Genomic DNA, 20714 nt, shown 5'->3' on the forward strand with positions numbered 1-20714 from the left:
ATACTTGCCATCTGCCAGGCACTGCGGAAGGCTGATGGTTCTCAGTATTTTGGTGGTGGATGACTCCCTGGGATTTTGGCAGAAGCTTTAAAATCTCTCCCTTAGAAAAGTTCAAATATACACAAAATTTTACATAGAATTACAGGGGCAGACGACATCCTGAAGTACAACCACAGACCCCAGATGAACACCTTTTGTGCTAAGCCCTTCCATCTGAGAGCACGGCACCACTGAGACTGGGTACCGCTGCCCCCACCTTTCAGGGAAGAAGGTTACACCCAAGTGACAGACACAACAGACACCCAGAGGCATCTGAACACTGTAACTTGCCACCCTAGATGAAAACGTCATTTGGTGTTTACTACTACTGTACACATCACTCTTTATTTTTAAATGAGGAAATCAGGGTTATACAAGAAACTGAAATCTGCGCAGAGCATTCCAAACCCAGCCGTGGGAAATCAGGGGGCTCTGAATTCTGGGAGGCTCCCATCTCACAGCCTATCGGCCGAGACTCACTGCCCCCGAGCCCACCCCTCCCACAGGAAAACAGGCCGAAGGTTTCCTTGGAGGTCTCGTGCTCCTTGGAACAAGAGGCAGCCTCTCTGGCAATAATACCTCAGTAGTACTGGGGGAATTTTTAAAAAGGCAATCTCTCTTTAAAATAATCCATGAGTCAAAATTTGAACGAAGAAACCAGTCCAAGCCTATGGATATGAAACAAAAGAAATTTAATTTCAGAATATTACATGAATAAAAAAGAAAGACAATGCATATGATTATTTCTTTACAATTACATATATATAGGATATATAGTCAAACAAGAGTAAAAAAATGGTGAGAGTTAATAGAACCTTGTTTCTCTCGAGCGCACTCAGGGATAAGTGCAAAGGCAGCTTTTTGCTCAGCACAAAGGACCCTGGGGCGGGGGAGTTTTCCCAACAGGTTCTGCTGGTCCCCAAACATGTCTGGGGGAGTGTTCCATGGCTCTTTAGCATCAGCTGTGGCCTTGCACACTCCAGTTTCCATGGTAACCCAAGCACTCAGGCTATTATGTACGCCACCTCCTCACTAGCCCCTCCATCAACTCTCAGCATTAGTTGTCTAGGAAAGCCAGGTTTTTATAGCAGTTTTAGACTGGGTTAATTACCACTGGCCTGAAAAGCTCATGCATCTTAGCAACCCAAATCTTCCCCCCCGAATCTAGGGCACTCCTGCCAGATGCTGGTATCCAGATGTGGGACTGGGTGCTGTCTTCAGCACAAAGACTTCAGGGCAAGGATGAGACTCTCCTGGGGAAAGGTGTTCTACTTAGAAAAGACTCCAGAACGAGAGCCATCAGCTTCAAGCATCTGTGCAAGGTCCTACATGAAGTAAGGACACAGATGAGGTCCAGGGAAGTCTGATCCCAAAGACGGCTCCCCCAGTTATGCATGGCCACACCGCTGGTCACGTGGGGCACAGCCCCATGGCCACAGGTTCTCCTAGAAGGCAGGATTTTAAACCATGTCCTAACAGAAGGTCCTGTGAGGGGAGCTGAACAGAAACACTGCTTCTCGGGAGGAGAGAATGGCTCTGCTCTGCCACTCCAGAATCAACTGGCTTCCGTACAGGCCAACCAGACCACCACCTCTGAACACCCAGTGGTCACTGCAGTCAACAGCCCTGCGCTATTCCATTCCCCAAGGGGGCTCCCTTGCCAGCGCTGACTGACTCTGGAAGGGCGTTCAAAGTAAAGAGCAGCTGTGGTTTCACTTGTGAGTAAGTAACAGCTCCTTTAATATGTTGGCCGTTCAGATATAATCAGTATCTCCAAATCCTTTCACTGCTGCAGTGGAGTTTTTCAAGCCAGATTCATTGGTCCCAGTGCAAAAGTCCATCCTTGTAAAAGGTAAGAAACTGGTTTTCACTGATTCAACCAGTATAGCTCACCCAGGGCAGATCTGAGCCAGTGAGGTCTGTGTTCTCACACTTGAGCCCTCTGGCACAAAACACCGCCTCGTACTGACCCATAGCAAACCCTTCGCAACTGATCCCAGGAAGAAATGCAATTTTACAAGCCAGAAGAAGAGGCATTTCCAAAGAGACTGTTCCAACGTGAAAAGTAAACATTTTTTAAAATCTTACAGATTTAAGAAATTGTTAAATACTGACTCAAAAATACCAGCCCACCGAGTCAGAGGGAGGCAGTACCCTTCTGTGGCAAATGGAAAGGGTTTTTGTCTTTGAGTTCTCCATGAGGTTCCACAGGATTACAGCACTTACAAATTACAAGGCAGAAGGCTATGCTATTTCATTTCTCAAATTTGGATTCCAACTGGATCACAGCTTCTATAAAAAATGACCTATCACACCCTTAAAGCAAGGAAAAGCATGTTTAATAAATAACTTAAATGAAACACATGTACCCAAACACAGACATCCACTGCCCCAGGGACAAACTGCAGTGCACACGACGGCCCTGTGTCCCCCACCCCAGCACTAGAGCACCGCCGACTCCACAGGATGCAGGACAGTCCCCCGGTCCCAGGTGCCTCCCTCCAACAGGACCATGGAACAAACTCGATGACAAGGGGGGGTCAGGTCACAGCTCTGCTCCCTCCGCCTGAGGCCAGACCACGAGAGACAGTCCGCACCTGTCCAGGTGGGAAAGACGGACCATGCATGGAGTGAGGGGAGGACACTCCTTCAGTCTGGTTGCACCAGAAGGGGCTCCCATTTGAATTCACTGGCAGCTGGTACAAGGAATTCTATTTTTTTTCAACAAGGAAAAAAGCCAAATAGAAACCTGTGCAACTGAAGTTGCTAATAAGGACTTTTAAGAATAAAACTGCTCTAGAGAAAGGGGCCTGTAAGCAGGTCTCTACTCCTAACCATCAACTGTTCACAACCCATCAAATTGGAAGGCCAAATTTTAATTTATTTATTTTTTCTTCACAACTGCTGTTACGGCAGCAAAAGAAACAGCATATATGGAAAAGAGGGTTCACTCAAGACACAAAATCCGACTCCGCTCCCAGGGTCACCTTCCATTTCGGCAGTAACACAGCATTTCCAACGGTCTGAACACAGGGCAGCCAAACAGACTCTGCTAGGCAGCTGCCTCCCCACAGAGGGCCTGACTCAGCTCCAGCACACGGGCTGAGAGCAGCTGCCCAGCCTCTCGGAGCAGGCCCAACAGGCGCCTTCTCTCCCTCGACATGCTGCTCCCCTGGCTGTAAGTATTTACAAGAGATCAAAGCCACGCCACTGCTCACCTCAAACACTTGTGAACATCACCACCCAGCCAAAGCCCCAGCTCCAGCCCCCTCTCCACATCCTCCCCGTGCGCATTACAAGGAGAGAGGCTGTGCTGCTCTTTCTCAGAGCTCTGGTGATAAGCCACACTGCCTCCAAGTGAGCACATCCTCTCCTTCGAATCCTCTCAGCCCTGCAGAGACTGCTGCCATGCACTTCCTCCCTCTCAGTCCAGCGGCTCTCACAGCCCGCCCTGCCCGCGGGTCCCTCAGAAGGGTGCAGCATGACCCCGCCCTGAGGGGGAGTCCTGGACATCAAGCTAGCCGGCCTCATCCCAGTTACAGCCCCGCTTCCGCCACACACAGATATTTCAGCAAACCTCCGCTAGGCAGTCAGAGACTTCGCTGGAATCACAGTGATCTGGCACAGAAGGGCTGCCCCCCCCCCCCCGTGGGCGCCAGAGATGCTCTGCGTTCAAGAGGAAACTGAACAAAGGACACGAGTTCGGCAATCACACCATTATTGGCATCACTAAGGAGAAAAGATCAGGGGGAAGAAGAGAGAGTGGAGGAAAGGAGAGACACAATTTAATAATTAACATTTGTTAGAATATTAGACCATTCTGAATTCTCCTTTTTCAATACTGCAAGCCAAATACCTTGCAATGTCAGGCCCAAGAAATAACGAAACCTTCCCAAGAAAGCCATGAAGTCCATGGACACAAACAAGGTACTGAGGAACACAGCCTCAAGAGACAAAGATTTCCCAAAGGTGCAGGTGAAAAAAGGAAAGACTTCCGGCTGGGAGCCCATTTCAGTTACACACACAAAAAATAGCTTTTAAAAATGAACAAACAACAAATAAACAAGAAATGACAACAAAAATACCCAACACTATCAAAACAGAAAAATACAAATTATCAGTTAAAATATGACATCAACCCACTAGGATTGACAGTACTTAAAAAAATACTGGCAGTTGAACACAAATCTTGTATTTTTAAAAAACAAAATATGCTTAAGCAAATACATGGAATGAGCACCAGTCTGCCTGGTTCTACCCACTTACTGTGCGCTGTGTAAGCTGCTTGGCTGGTTAGTGGTTTCCCCATAATATTAAAAAGGAGAGAGGGTTGCTAGCACTGGTTCAGAGGGCAGAGGCTGCAGAAAACATCCAGTGAGTGGGGTTAGAGATATCAGTCAAGTCACAGGATTAATTAACTTTCACAATTCAAAACACAGCAAGCAAGCTGCCGGCCCAAGCTTCTCTGTGAGCAGGAATGACACTTGGCCTGCTATAGAGAAACTTCTGGGTGGACAACAGGAGAACTCTGGATCCTTCAGAGGAATCCTAGATTGAAAGAAAAATAAGAGCATTAAGCACGTTTAGAAATATTTCTTTTTGAAAATATCCCACCTCAAAGCTAGGGAATCTACACTTAATATTTTCTAAAAAGTTTGATTGAGAATTGATGAATCTCTACCAAGTAAACCTCAGTTTGTCCACTTGCTCTAATCTCAGTTCATTACATCATCTCTTTTGTTTAAACCACAGTTTATATTCAATACCACTCTGCACCAGTGTCAGATGTTTGGCAAAGTGGCCAGAAGACCATGCACTCTACAGAGTGGTCCCCCTGCCGCCCCAAGCACCCACCTGGCCCACACCCATTATCTTGACATTATCGACGACAGTCCCCACACTGCAATCTGCGTCTCTGTGGCTAGTCTGCAACTACTAACTTGTACTGCTTAGTCCCTTCACGTTTTTCACCCAGATCCCCAAGCCCCTCCCCTCTGACAGCTGTTAGTCTATTTTCTATACCTATGAGTCTGTTTCTATTTTGTTTGGTTTGTTCATTAGGTTCCACATATAAGCGAAATTATATGGTGTTTGTCTTTCTGTCTGGCTTACCTCACTCAACATAATACCCTCTAGGTCCATCCTTGCTGTAACAAAAAGTAAGATTTTCTTCTTTTTTATAATCAAGTAGTATTCCATTGTATAAATGGAATATTACTACACAGCTTTTTTATCCACTCATCTACTGATGAGCACTTGGATTGCTTCCAAACCTTGGCTATTGTAAATAACACTGCAACGAACACATCATCTTAACAGCAATAACAGCTACCACTTTACTAAGTGCCTATTTTGTGCCAAACGCTACTCTAAGCTCCTTACTACACTGTATCATTGTTCCTCACAACAACCTGTACATGACATGATGCCCTTGCCATTTCACAGATGAAGAATCTGTAGCCTACACAAGTTAATTTGCCCCAACATCAACACTAACCAAGTGTTTTTCAAGTTCACATGATGTGAGATAATATTTGGTAAATAAAGCTAATTTAAGTTTGGTTTAATTAAAACTAGTATGTCTTCAGAGTATCGACATTAAATAAGTTTCTGTATAACACCTTTGGGGATACAAGATTCTAGTGTTATTAAGTGTTTATCTTTCTTTCTCTTCTTTTTTTTGCTATTAATTGTTTTTGAGGTTTTCTTTACGACCTGTAAACGGGACTCAATCCTTAATTCTTCTAGTTTCCTGCAATATTTAGAAACTACAACTCTTCAAACTAACATTTCCAGCTTTTCTCCCACCCTTCTGTCTTGGCAACACTGAGAACTGAACGCCCCTTTACCTGGAACCTTGCAAGCTAAGGTGGGACAACTTGATATGAGCTTCAGAGAAATTACCACAACAGCTCATGTGTGGACAATCTTCATGCCTACTGTTGTATGAGCCACTCAGAAAGGTCAGCAGAGACATTCAAACTACAAACCAAGAGAACCTATCCCATTGCCACTGCCTGCCCTCATTCTATCTGAAGATGCTTTGAACTTGGCATGGAACAATCTTCTTGATTGGCTGCCTTCAGAACTCAGAAACTGAGGTTATAATCTACTCCAATCATTAGCCTTTGTTCTTTTTTTTTTCTCCACAGATACACCTCTTACTACGTACCTGCACCATTACTAGGAGAATGCACTTGCACCACCACTTCCCAAAATGAAACACAACCGTTTAACTGAACTGACCTATTCTCAGAACTAAGAGACCGCTTAGATGACATTTAAAGCAACTCAGGACAGGTTCGAGTCTGCTTACACCAGACAGCTAAAGGTGTTAAAGCATTTCCCATTACCTAAATCTTCAAACAAATTCATAGGGCCCCTAAGATCACTGACTTAGTTTCACTGCAAGACTCCTCAAGTTTGGGACAATGACTACAGGCTAATTTCAAATTACTGCCTGTGTAATTATTATAGAATTTGCTACTATAATCCTATTTAGATGTATACTTTCTGTGTTACAATGTGCCCTTCTACCCCTGACTTTTAACATATCAGCTACCCAGGCAGTTAAAGTCCTTGCCATTAACTCTGATGCCTCAGCAACATGGTGGATGGCAGTGTTATTCCTGACAGCTACTTTTCTTTTTGGTAACGTAAGTGTCTGACTTAAGCTTTGATGGCTGAGGCAGCCATTTCAGAGAAACATCCACTTCAAAGACAGCTCTCTCCAATGAATGCATGGCCAAGCCACAGTGAGCAGATACAGAGCCAGGCCCTCTCCCCCTGAGGCTCCTATGCTTTAGAGATATTGATTTCAGTAAGTGACCATTTGGGCCACATGTTTTTTCTTTTCTTACCCTTTAAATTCCCACTCATATGTCTTAAATTCACCAGTGAAGACTGAGTTCATGAAACCCTAGGCCCCAGTGAAAGCAGAACTCTAGACCAATGCACTCTCTCTCTCCTCATGGCCTTGCTATATAGCCTAAGGTGGGCTGTGTAATTTCTAGGTCTTGTAAGTAGTAAACCTATTTTTTTCCCAAAAAAAATGCCCTGAAGGGCATCTTGCAATCATAATAAGAACCACAATGGCCAACCCAACCACAACACTGGTTAGTGATAGGCTGAGAGCAGCACAATACAGCACTGGTACCTACAGCACAAGGCATGGTCGCCACTTAGAGGAAGAGAAGAACAAATGACAGGAGGCCACGAGTATACCCCTAAGTCTGGCCTCCTCTGCCTTCCAAAAGACAGACCAGTTACAGAAAATACATGTGAAGTAAGCGTTTTAGTTCACTTGGTGTACTCAGTAAGAATTCAAAGGAGCGAGTACATCTGGCTGGGTTAGCTAAAGAAGGTTTCAAAGAGGAGTTGCGGTTTAGGCTGGGCTTTGAAGAATAAGTAAGAGGCTATCTTTATTTTTAATTGAATTTATTGGAGTAACATTGATTAATAAATTAGAATGGATAAGATTATTTTCTAATTATATTTTATTGATTATGCTAGTACAGTTTTCCCAATATTTGGCCCTTGGCCCTCTTCCACACAGCACCCCCATTCTCTCAGGCAGTCCCCCCACTATTGTTCATGCCCATGGGTCATGTGTAAAAGTTCTTTGGCTACTATATTGTAGCCAAATGTACTTTACATCCTCTTGGCTATTCTGTAACCACCTATTTGTACTTCTCAATCCCCTTAGCTCTTCACCCATTTCCCCACAGCCCCCTCCTATGTAGCAGCAACCTTCCAAAGGCTCTCTGTATCCATGATTCTGTCTCTGTTCTTGTTTGCTTAGTTTGCTTTTTAGATTCAATTGTTGATAAATATGTATTTAATGCCATTTAACTGTTCATAGTTTTGATCTTCTTTTTCTTAAATAAGTCCCTTTAATGTTTCATATAATAATGGTTTGGTGTTTGAAACACACAAAATTGACAAGCCTTTAAGCATACTCATCAAGAAAAAGAGAGAGGACCCCAAAAATAAATAAACAAATAAATAATGGTTTAGTGATAATGAACTCCTTTCATTTTTTTCTTGTCTGGGAAGCTCTTTATCTGCCCTTCAATTCTAAATGATAGCTTTGCTGGGTAAAACAATCTTGGCTATAGGTCCCCACTTGTCATGATTTTGAATATTTCTTGTCAATCCCTTCTAGCCTGCAAAGTTCCTTTTGAGAAATCAGCTGACAGTCTTATGGGAACTCCCTTGTGGGTAACTAATTGCTTTTCTCTTTCTGCTTTTAAGATTCTCCCTCTTCACCCTGGCTGGTGTAGCTCAGTGGATTGAGCACTGGCCTGCAAACCAGAGGGTCATTGGTTCAATTCCCAGTCAGGGCACATGTCTGGGTTGCAGGCTAGGTCCCTAGTGGGGGGCCACGTGAGAGGTAACCACACATTGATGTGTCTCTCCCTCTTTTTCTCCCTCCCTTCCCCCTCTCTAAAAATAAATATTTTTTTTAAATAGGTGAATGCAAACAGAAACTTAAAAAATAAAATTAAAAGAAAAGAAGATTCTCTTTATCTTTAACCTTTGCCATTTTAATTATGATGTGTCTTGGAGTGGGCCTGTTTGCATCCATCATAATTGGGACTCTTTGTGCTTCCTGGGCCTGCATGTCTATTGCCTACACCAAATTAGGGATGTTTCCTTAAATTACTTTTTCAAATAGATTCCTAGTTTCTTGCTCTTTCTCTTCTCCTTCTGGCACCCCTATGAGCAGAATGTTGGACCTCTTGAATTTGTCCCAGAGGCTACTTATACTTTCCTCATTCTTTTTTCTTCTTCTTGTTCTGACTGGTTGTTTTTTGCTTCCTTATATTCCAAATCATTGATATGATTCTCAGCTCCATCCATTCTACTATTGATATCCTATATACTGTTCCTTATTTCAGTTAGTATATCCTTTGATTCTGACTGGATCTTTTTATGCTGTTCAGGTCCTCACTAAGTTCCTTGAGCATCCTTATAACCAGTGCTTTGAACTCTGCATCTGATAGATTACTTATCTCCATTTCCTTTAGCTCTTTTTCTAGAGTTTTGATCTGTTCTTTCATGTTGGCCATGTTTCTTTGTCTCCTCATTTTGGCAGCCTCCCTGTGTTTGTTTCTATGTATCAGGTAGAGCTGCTATGACTCCATCTTGGTATCATGGCTTAATATAGTATGAGTCCTATAGGGTCCAGTGGCACAGCCTCCTCTATCACCCATGCTGTGTACTCAAGGTGCATCCTCTATGTGAGCTGAGTACACCTTCCTCTTGTAGTTCAGTCTTGATTGCTATTGGCAGGTCAATGGGAGGGGTTTACCCAAGCCCGTCAGCTGAAGGACTGGCTGTAACCACTGACCACCAATCTCCACCTTCCATGGAGGATCACTGTGTGGGGTAGGGTGGTGGTGCTCCGACGTGGTCTACAGCTGTCCACTGGGTGCAGTGGCCCTGGGGTTCCCTGATGGTACAGGCCAAGGTCAGCCACCACCTACCTTTTGCCAAGGGCCACCCAGCATGAGCTACAAAGCAGTCTGCAGATGGCTCCCACTTGTGCTGGGCTTGGAGGTTCCCAAGCGAAGCCAAGCTGTGAACCTAGGCTAGCTTCTGCTAGTGCCAGGCATGGGTCCACTTAGCATGAGATATGGGGGCTAGGGGCTGGCTGAGGCCAGCTATTGCCTATTTGAGAGGACTTAGGAAAATTGGCCAAGACAAGCCATTCATATGGCAAAGCCACTGTTAACAACTTGGATGGGCCCATAAATTATGTGGTGGAAAGCCTCAGGGAATCACCAGGGCTGAGCAAACAGTATAAGCCAGGTTGATGGAGTCTCAGATATGGCACCCAACTGCTGACTCTGTGGTTCTATGAGGGGGAGGGTTCAGAAAAGGAACAATGGTCTCTGCCTGCCATGCTGTCTGGGAGAAAGCTGTTCCCTAGCTCTCACCCTGATGCTGGATACTGCAGTTCCTCCCTGTATGCCACTAGTGCTTTTCAATCTGCCACCCCGGTGCTGGAGCTCAGAGGGAGTGAGTCTGAGTAAGTCTATGTGTGAATCCCTTTAAGAGGAACTGCTTGGGAATCCAGTAGCTTCTTCCACTGACTCAATCCTCACTGGTTTTTATAGCCAGAAGTTATGGGGACTTATCTTACTGACACTGGAACCCTGGGCTGAGGTGCCTGGTGTGGGCCTCAGACCCCTCATTCCTGAGATATCCTTCCTGAATTTTTATCCACCACATGTGGATGTGGGACCACCCCATTTCTCATCTCCATGTCTCCACCCCTCCTACCAGTCTGGATGGATGTAATTTCTTTAATTCTGTAGTTGTGGGACTCCATTCAACTCAATTTCTGATGGTTCTGAGTGATGGTAGTTGAGTTGTAATTTTGACGTGGTTGTGTAAGGAGGCAAGCCATGTTTACCTATGCTACCATCTTGACCAGAAGTCTAGAAAGGGTAAGATTCTGATTGCTGAAATTAATAAGTGCGTGCCTGTACTCACATATACACTCTCACTCACACACACACTTTTATACTCTAAATACCAGAGACTGACAATAAATAAATATAAAGGTCTTTAGTAGTAGCATGCAAGGATTGCTTAAGAACCCAACACATGGGCCTCCAGGTATAGGGAGAGGACCGTTTGCCTTTCTTAATCAAACTGTCATCCTGAATCAACTCCATGACCCACCAGATCAGCAACTTGTTTTGAGCAGGGACACTCCCCATCCCCCAAAAATAAGTAGGTGCTAATTCAGCGGTTCTCATCTGGAGGGGATTTTGCCCCCTTCTCCCCGGCAGACTTGGTAATGTCTGGAGGCATTTTTGATGTCACGACTGGGGAAGGGTGCTACTGGCATCTAGTGGCTAGAGAGCAGGGATGCTGCTAAACATCGTACAATGCACATGACAGCCCCACAGCACAGAATTATTGAGTTCCAGTTTGAGAAACTCTGTGCTAAATACATGCCTTTTTGGAGTACTATAAATGATGTAAATTACATTACCTTCTTCAAAAAATATTTGTTCCTTTTCTAAAATCACCATCAATAAAATTGAGGGTTGTATTCATTGTGTAAAAAAAAAAAAAGATGATGCAATTCAATCGGTGGGACTGGAGACTGCAGAGAGTTTATACATATGGAGATGCAGTTATCACACAGGGAGCAGAACTGAGCTGTTGAAGGAAACCAACCTGCTAAGAGGGGAAAGTAAGGGCAGAGGTGGGCCAAGAACTTAAGGCAGAGTTCTGAAAAGCACAACAAGGTGGAGGTGCAGTAGCTTACTCTCAAAAATGACAGTCAGCTACTGCAGAGAAGGAAGAGAACTAAAGAGGAAGGAGGAGAACAAGACTTGTGTAACATCATGGCAACCAAGGAAGGCACATTTTGAGATAGAGGAAGTGACCAGGGAGAGAGCATGATGAAAACGCCATTGCCTAATCCTATGGAAGGTCATTATCAGTGGGCCTCAACTTTTCTGAATCACTAACATTTTTGAGAATTTAATAAAAAATACATATTCTCTCTGCCAGAAAAATGCACAAATGAGCCTATATATGAAATTACATCAACGGTACCAGGAACTGTATTAGAGCTTTATGAAGTCCACAGTTAACAAGGCAAGCATCCCTGCTCTAAAACTTCTTGGTAAATTATTATATTAAACTGGCTTGTTTTTTTAAATGTATTTCTTCCAAAAGCAGAGTTGTCGATAATAGAAAGATTTAACTATTTCTTGGCTATCTTAAAAAATGAGACCTGGCTGATGTGACTCAGTGGATTGAGTGCTAGCCTGCGAAACAAAGGGTCACTGGTTCAATTCCCAGTCAGGACACATGCCTGAGTTGTGGGCCAGGTTCCTGGTAGGGGGTGTGCAAGAGGCAATCATACACTGATGTTTCTCTCCCTCTCTCTTTCCCTCCCTTCCCTTCTCTATAAAAATAAATATATAAAATCTTTTTTAAAAACATTAAAAAAATGAAAGCAACAAAAGGTGTAACTAATACAAAATAATGTATCCTTCAAAAATACCTTATGCTTGGTTTTGACCTATGGATATATAGGGAGAACTATTTAGACACGCATAACTCAAATACCAAACATGCCTCAATCAAAGAGCCCAGCTAGAAATCAGAAGCAAGGTAGAAAGAAAAGAGTTCAGATAATTTATTCAAGGATAAGTAAGGAAACTGTACTGAAATCTAATCTTTTGGAACACTATAAAGATGTATCCATAAATACTGGACTTTTGTTCTCTTTCTATTGCTGATGTCTCAATAGTAATTGTGCTCAAGTCTCAGACATAAAATGAGCCTGTCAAACCAAAGATCACTTCTGCTGCCACACAAGCGTAATAAAACAAGACCAAGTCTCATCCAGTTGTCTTTAGTAACAATTATGACCACTTGTTTATCCTTAGATAATCACAATGTGCTTCCAAAACATTATTTCAATTGAGCCTCAAAAGAAGTCTCTCAAGCAGATACAACTACTATCCTCCTTTTCAGAGGAGGACACTTAGGCTCAAAGAGGGTGGATGGTTTTCCTCGGCCAGAGGAATGATGACTCCAGTCAGGTCTCACTACAAACCCCCTGGTCTTTCCAGTAAAACACATTCCTTGAAGGAAAGCACAGTAGCTGCTGCCTTTTGCCAGAAAAACCCGGGCAACCAGCAGTCCTGGCATTAAATAGTCCTCTTTGTCCTAAACCTCAAAAACATCCTGTATGTGACTGCCAGCGTCCGTCAGCAGGAGCTACCTACCTGGAAAACCTCACTGAATAAACACAGCTGAAGTCCACAGCTAAAAGGAGCATAACTATTTCATGTTCACTGAGCATATCTGTACTTGGTTTCACAAATTAGTTATTGGCTTTTAATCTGTTTAACAAGTACTCTGAAGATACTTTACATGTGTCCCATCTGTCCAGGAACACAGGGAGCGGGCGGGCCTGTGTTCACAGCTCGGCCCCTCAGCACCTGGGACAGTGCTGAGTAGATGTTCAATAACCATCTGCTAAGTAAACTCAAGGGCAAGGGCCCAGACTTGTAATTTTTACATTGCTTCTAACTACAACCATACCACACTGGGAATTTTTAAAATGCTACTGACTGACTAGATGCAGAAAGGAACCACATTCAGTAAGAACACAGAGCAAGTACAGTTAGTACCTTTTTTCCCCTCTTTTTTCCCCTCAGACCATTTCAGTATTGTTGGTGTCGTCACAACAGCTGGAGACCCAGGAAACAGCTGTAACAAGAACATTTTATAGTGGCTTCAATACTCTATGGCATTCCTACAGACAGGCTTTGCTAACAGAGGAATTATTTACTGGTTCTATTTCAATGTGAAGAGTTTTACTGACATACTTATATCTCCTGAGTAGCCATGCCCGGGATACCCTGGAGGACTCCTCTGCGGGTGATGCAGCGCCAGGCTGCCCGGCTCAAACGCTACCCACCCCGTGGAGTCTCCTAATGAGAAGTGCTCTCTCCAGCACTTCTGCGTTCACAGAGCTATTTCACTGTATTTGTCTTCTTTGCTTACAACAACTGGCCCTGTCTTCCTTGAACTCAAAATGTGTTTGTTGAATGAATCTATAAACACCTATAGAAAGATGACAGTCAGTATAAATAAAAGGACTAATTGAGAAAAAGACATAGTTCACAAAGAGAAACACATAAGAAACATAAGTTCACATAGTTCACATAAGAAACACAAAGAGGAGGCAGTGTATCCACCCCCCCCCTTTCTACAAGTGCACACATACACAGAGGAAGCGCACAGAATGGCATCTTACTAAGCGCAGATTTTCTTTGCTGGCTCTCTTCGATTCACCAGCCGCTAGAGATTCCGGAGTAGGGGCCTCATTCTTCTTTTCCGACATCACTTGATTTCCCAGAACCTTCCGCTGATTAAGAAAGAGAAAATACTGGATTTATAAACGGCTGCTCTACCTCTATTACAGCTATTCTGGCCTTAAACACAAGTTTCTTTCGTTAAGAAAATCTCAGCTTCCTAATCAATTCTCCCAGACCATTTTATACGAAGGAGGGCAGGCAAACTGTTTTACAAAACAAGAGAAAAAGAAAGCCCTGAAATTATCGCCTGCCTTTAGGCGATCACTTTACCTCTACATTTAAAAAGACTGCCGCATTAAAAGCAACTTTATGGTTGATTTAAACACGCTAATACAGGCAATCACAGTATGCTTGAGACCATAAAAGAAACACCAGTTGCTTACGCGTACAATTTCTTCCCCAGACATGTTATCTCTGGCAGTTAAGAGTCCTCCCCTCCCCTCCCAACTCAAAAACAGTTACACTGGGTCCAGCTACGTACGCCTTTGCTTTCCTGTCGTGTCCTCGCCCAGGACTGGGAAATTTGGAGAACTTCTCTAAGACTTTCTAACACAGCCACAGGAGGGTACAGGCCTTCTTAGAGGGTCACATGACTGCACGGACACGCAGAACGAGACTAAAAGCCCTTTCATCTCTGAACAGCTTAGAAGTTGGTGTGACCTAATGTAACAGCTGGCAGTAACAATTCCACCGTCTTTGGAGAAATCTTCCCTTTTTCCTTCTCAGGGAATAATTTGAATTCCCAAAAAAGAACATATGAAAACTAGAACATTAAATCCTACAATATAGGCCCTGGCTGGTGTAGCTCAGTGGAGCACGGGCCTGCGAACCAAAAGATCGCAGTTCAATTCCCCGTCAGGGCACATGCCTGGGTTGCAGTCCAGTTCCCAGCAGGGGCCAGTTCCCAGCAGGGGAGCCATACATTGATATTTCTCTCCTTCTCTCCTTCCCTTCCCTTCTAAAAAGATAAATAAATAAATAATTTTAATCCTACAATATAAATATTACCAGCCATACTCAGAATGTTCTGATGTGATAAATTAGTTACATGAGGGAAATTCTGGAGGAAAAAGTCTAGCCCTCCTCACCCCCCAAAAAAGGAATCAAAGCAGGATACAAATAAAATAGGTAAAACAGAAATGTTCAACTGACTCCTTCCGGAAGTCAGACAGCACCCCAGGGTAAGCTGATTTAGGGATGCTGGGGCCAAAGGCCTGGCTGTAAAGCCTCCAATGAACTTTTATTTAAAAGACATGTTGCTCCACTGGCATTGAGCTGAAACCTACATCTACTACTAGCCCAAAAGCCTCTTTGCTTATAATGAAAACACTTTACCCTTCATTTTACAAAATGTACTAATATTTGTGTTTAAAATTATTGTTCTAAAATGTTGTATCCTGACAGAATTATAAACTCCTTTGTAATTCTAAAGCTCTGAATTCCCTCTCAATAAAGTCATGGGCAGCTGCCAAGAGGATGCAATATATTTACATTTCAAGCAACAATTAGCAACACATCTAAACCAACTGCAGCAGAGCTCACTGTGAAAAGAACACTATACCCATCTACCTTCAGTTAAAGAACACTGGTTTGACCAACAAAAACTTCTTTGACTCTAGCTTTTCTTGCTATCAATCATCCCCACACAGGGAAGTCAGAGAGAATGACAGACTTCCAAGTAAAATGAACCAAGGATGTTCATTTTATCTGCCACGTCTAAGCAGGTGAATGGATGTCTACAGTTCTAACAATGGGAATTTTTTTTAACTATGATAAAACAGACATAACATAAAATCCGCCACTTTAACCATCTGCAATGCACAGTTCAGTGGCATTAAGCACAGTCACAGTGTCGTACGACACTCACCACCATCCATCTCCAGAACCTTCCATCTGCACCCATCACACAGTAACTACGGTTCCCCTCACATTCCTAGTCCCTGACAACCCTTCCACTTTCCGCCTGCAAGAACTTGACCATTCTAGGTACCTCATATAAGTTTAATGATACAACACGTGTTCTTTTGTGACTGCCTTATTATACTTAGCACAATGTTTCCAAGGTTCATCCATTTGTAGAATGGATCAGAATGTCCTTGCTTTCTAAAGCTGACTGGTGTCCCACTGTATGTGTCACATTTGGTTTGTCAGTGGACACAATGTCCTCTCCCTTCTGGTTATTATAAATATGCTTACTATAAATGTGGTGTACAAATGCCTGTTAGTATAACTTGCTTCTAATTGGTGGGGTGGGGGTATACTCGTATATCCAGAAGTGAAATTATTAGACCATACAGTAACTGTAATGTTTTTAGAAACCACCACTCTGATTTCCATAGTGGTCACTCCGTTTTACAACCCCGCCAGGGCGCACAGGCAGTCTGGCTTACACACACCTCGCCATCGCTCGCCTTCTGTCTTTTCTGAGCACGGCCACCTAGTGGTTATGGGCTGGCATCTCACCATGGCGGGGATTTTCATTTCCCTGATGATAAGTGATACTGAGCGCATATTCATGTGTTTGTTGGCCATTTGTATCTCTTCTTTCTAGATATATCTGTTTACAGACCTGTGGCTATTTTTTCATTGGTTTGGGGTTTTTTGGGGGGAGGGGTGCTATTGTAAGAGTTCCTTTTATATTCTGGATAATATTAGCCTCTTATCAGATATATGTTTTACACATATTTTCTCCCATTTTGTTTGTTGCCTTTTCTCTCTGTAAATACCAAAGGAAATTTTAACATCAAGCAAACCTAATATTCCAGAGGTTCCTGATCCCCCAGGGGATCAGGATTGAGAGTGAATTCTAAAGTTCTATCAATGACGTTAACTAGGACCAAAATTAGAGTTAGATGAAGTTGCAACTGCTAACAAGTGCAGCTTCCTGGAAAAAGTATATATGTTACAAGGTATATACCTATTTTTAGGGCACACTTTTTAATTTCGAGCAAAGAGATCCTTAATTGTTGCTAGACTTATAGATTTTAATAATGTTAAAACAATTTTTAAAAGAAAAACAGTAGAATACAGAATAGTGCTAACCTTGATCCAAGTTAACCAGAACCTTGCTTACTTTAGTTACGGCTGGAAATTTGAACCCCATAACCCAGTTATCTACTGCCACCTGTTGACAATATCCCTCAACTACAAGCTCAGTTATCCACAAAGACTGGTAAATTGAATCTGCAAACAGTGATGCCAGCAACAGCACAGAAGTACATACTGTATTTGTTTTAAAAACAAGGTTTGTAATGAATTGTACACAAAGGAAGAAAATACAACTAATCAAATGTTAAGCTCACAAAAATTTGAGTTACCTAAAACTCACAAAATCCATTTTCTAACAATTTTCCTAGTCTCTGTCAACCATCTACCTTCTCCATAACTTCAGCAAACTGCATAATGAAGTATGTAGCACAAAGCAGGTCACGAAGCAGAAGAGACTCTCTACACAGCTCAGAAATACAGGCTCTGTCCTCAATCCCGAAAGAAGGATGAGCCTTCATTTCTTTTATTCCTCACTTCTCCGGTCCCAAAGCTTCTCTGATTTGAAGCATAGCAAATGCTCAGAAAAATAAAAGCCTTTCCGAATTCTATCCTTATCCCCTTACACAAGTGCCCTTCATAGGACCCCAAAGAATAGAAGAAAGCTGTTTATGCATAAGAACAATCAAACTCTTCAGCTTCCTCAGCCAAGGCTGAAATTGATCACACACCTACCTTAATAAGGCCACTGAAAGAGCGTGAACGGGCTCTCTTCTGTACCTGGGGAGTAGACGGTTCTCGCCCTGGTGTTTGGGTCACAGATTGCTTATTAAACTAAAAGAAAACATAGGGAACATTTTGTTAATATTCTCCCATCAATTGATAGCATTCTGTGACAACCATATGAATAGCTAAGTGTAAATACCAAGAAAAGTCGAGGGATAAGTGAGTCTGTGCATATACGGATTAGTAAGTAGGGTGGTGAGCAAATCACGAAGGCAGAAATGACACCAAAAAACAAGTCCAAACTTACTAAATTAGTCTAATGGTTAATTAAATTAAGTGCTGTACACCCCAAAAAATTGAATGGGAATCAGATCAAGCTTCTAGAATGAGATCTAACTACCAGTTTATGACAAACAGAGGACTGAGGAACGTCCTAAATAACACAAGAATGCAACCAGTACGATCCAGACCGTGGGAGATAAGGAGATCAGCAACCTGATTCATTTCACAAATAAAGTGTGGAAACAGGGCTGGGGAGAGGTAACGTGTGTATGTATCTTTAAATGCAATGCAGTGTCCTGGATTGGACCCCAGAACAGAAAAACGATATTGGCAGGAAACTGGTAAAATCTGAATAAAGTCTGTAACGTTAATAGTGATGTAGCATTGTAAAGTTCTTAATTTTGACAATGTTAACATTAGGAAAAAACTGGGTGAAGGGGATGTGAGAATTCTCTACACTATCTTTGCAATTTTTCTCTAAATGTAAACTATGTCAAACTTAAGAGTTCATTCCAATAAAACTTTGGCAATGTGTAGGGGGAACAAGAGGGATAAAAGAGAGGGAGGGACCTGTATAGTAAAGAGACCTGGCAGATGTACCACCACCACCACAAAATGCATACCCTTTGATCATGCCATCTCTAGAGAAAAATCTACAGTGAAATACTTGTAACAAAAATGTATAAACTAAAAATTGATCATATTTCCCCCAAATGCCCGATGGACGGCAACCTATGTATACATTAGGTTGTACATGATGAAATATTGTGCAACCATTAAAATGTTTATAGCCTTTTAATGACATGGAAAATGTTCATGACACAATTTCATTTATTTATTTATTTTTCCAAACCCTTACCCAAGGACTCATTTACTTATTTTTTTAGGAAGAGGGGAAAGGAGAAAAAGGGAAAGGGAGAGAAATACTGACATGAGGCAGAAACACTGACCAGTTGCTATCACTGACTATCTATAGTGATAGTCATTATTTTTATAATTATGGAAAAAAATAAATAGTAAAATTATAGTTTCTTCTAAAAGAAAGAATAGTATTTTAGGGGACTTGTAGTAAAAATGGAGGCATAGGTAAACATGCCTCACCCCTGAACACAACTATAGCAAAAAATACTAGACTACAAAACAAGTATCATCCAGAACTGTCAGAAAATTGAGCTGTGTAGAAGTCTGACAACTGAGGATTTAAAGAAGCCATGTTCATCCAGACATGCAGGGGGGCAGACACATGGAGAGGTGTGAAGAGGTGCCCAGAGGCACAGAGAAATGTGATGACAACAGGAGGTGGATAAAAAACAGGAGGGATACCTCGGGAGTGAGCCCCAGTGCAGACCACCCAGCCCAGGGTTCCAGCACCAGGAGCTAAGTCTCCATAACTTTTGGCTGTAAAAACCAGTGGGGTTTGGAGGGGTAGAAGAAACTGTGGGATTCTCAATAGATTCCTCTTAGAAGACCCACAATGGACTTAGGACTCATGCAGACCCACCTGCTCTGGCATTCAGCACCAGGACAACAGCTGGAAGAACATCAGTGGTATATGGGGAGAAAGTGAAATGTGGGTACTGGGAGACAGCTTCCTCCCAGGCAAAACTCCAGAGGCCAAGCAGCAACACTATCACCTCTGCGAGCCCTCCCCAACACTGAGCAACAGGGCCGTGACAAGGGTTGCCCCACCCTGGCAATTACCTAAGGCTCCATCCCATATAACTTTAACAGGAGCAATTTTCTACATAGGCTATGCTACTAAGACAGGGAGTCAAAGTAGCTCTATCTAATACAGAGAAACAAACACAGGGAGGCTACCAAAATGAAGACAAAGAAATATGGCTCAAATGAAAGAACAGAACAATACTCCAGAAAAAGAACTAAATGAAATGGAGATAAGTAAACTATTGGAAGAGCAAAAAATTGAAAACTTATTTGAAAAATTAATGAAGGAGAACTTCCTTAATTTGGTGAAGGAAATAGACATACAGGCCCAGGAAGCACAGAGTCCCAAACAAGATGAACCCAAAGAGGCTCACACCAAGACGCAGCATAATTAAAATGCCAAAGCTCAAAGATAAAGAGAGAATCTTATAGCAGCAAGAGAAAAGCAGAGAGATACCTACAAAGAAGTTCCCATAAGACTGTCAGCTGATTTCTCAAAAGAAACCTTGCAGGCTAGAAGGGACTGGCAAGAAGTATTCAAAGTCATGAAAAGCAAGGACTTACAACCAAGACTACTTTATCCAGCAAAGCTATCACTTAGAATTGAAGGGCAGATAAAGAGCTTCCCAGACAAGGTAAAGCTAAAGGAGCTCATCATCACCAAGCTATTAAGATATGAAAAGCTACAGGGAATTAATTACATAAGAAAAAGAAGACTAAAACAATGAACATAAAATAGCAATAAATTCACAGTTATTGATAATTGAATCCAAATAACAAACTAAGCAAACAAGAAGAATAGAAAGAGAATCATAGATAAGGAGATCATTTGGAGGGTTATTAGTTAGGAAGGAGAAGGGGGAAATGGGGGGGAAAAGGTACAAAAATTAAGAAGCACAAATTGGTAGGTACTAAATAGACAGGGGGATATTAAGAACAGAATAGGTAATGGAATAGCCAAAGAACTTATATCCCACAGACATGAATTAAGTGGGGGGATTGCTGGAGGGGGTGGGTGTACCAGGTGGAGGGGGACAAAGGAAAAAATTGGGACAACTGTAATAGCATAATCAATAAAATATATATTTTAATAGCAATATTTTTAATGCAGGCAAGGAGTTTTCGGACAGACATAAGAACATCCTTATGCTGTAA

At 42.5% G+C, this 20714-nt stretch overlaps 1 protein-coding gene across 3 annotated transcripts in view; it reads right to left on the reverse strand.

Moving 5' to 3' along the window:
* Positions 1-365: 365 nt before the first annotated feature.
* The window catches only part of ARHGAP19 (Rho GTPase activating protein 19), a 66693-nt gene continuing 46344 nt past the window's right edge, over positions 366-20714 (reverse strand). Inside the window, exons 9-12 of one of the 3 annotated variants that reach the window (XR_005081632.2) lie at positions 17622-17720; positions 13841-13951; positions 4306-4587; positions 366-707 (exon numbers count right to left, since the gene is read on the reverse strand). Coding sequence is in view for 2 of the 3 variants with exons in the window: in XM_037138929.2 (XP_036994824.2) it covers positions 4468-4587; positions 13841-13951; positions 17622-17720 (330 nt within the window). In the remaining variant the exon portion in view is untranslated. The other 2 variants (XM_037138930.2, XM_037138929.2) reach the window with 2 other exon arrangements.

The sequence above is a fragment of the Artibeus jamaicensis genome, unplaced genomic scaffold, assembly GCF_021234435.1.
Source record: "Artibeus jamaicensis isolate MK-2021 breed Jamaican fruit bat unplaced genomic scaffold, CSHL_Jam_final contig_252, whole genome shotgun sequence".
NCBI lineage: Eukaryota > Metazoa > Chordata > Mammalia > Chiroptera > Phyllostomidae > Artibeus > Artibeus jamaicensis.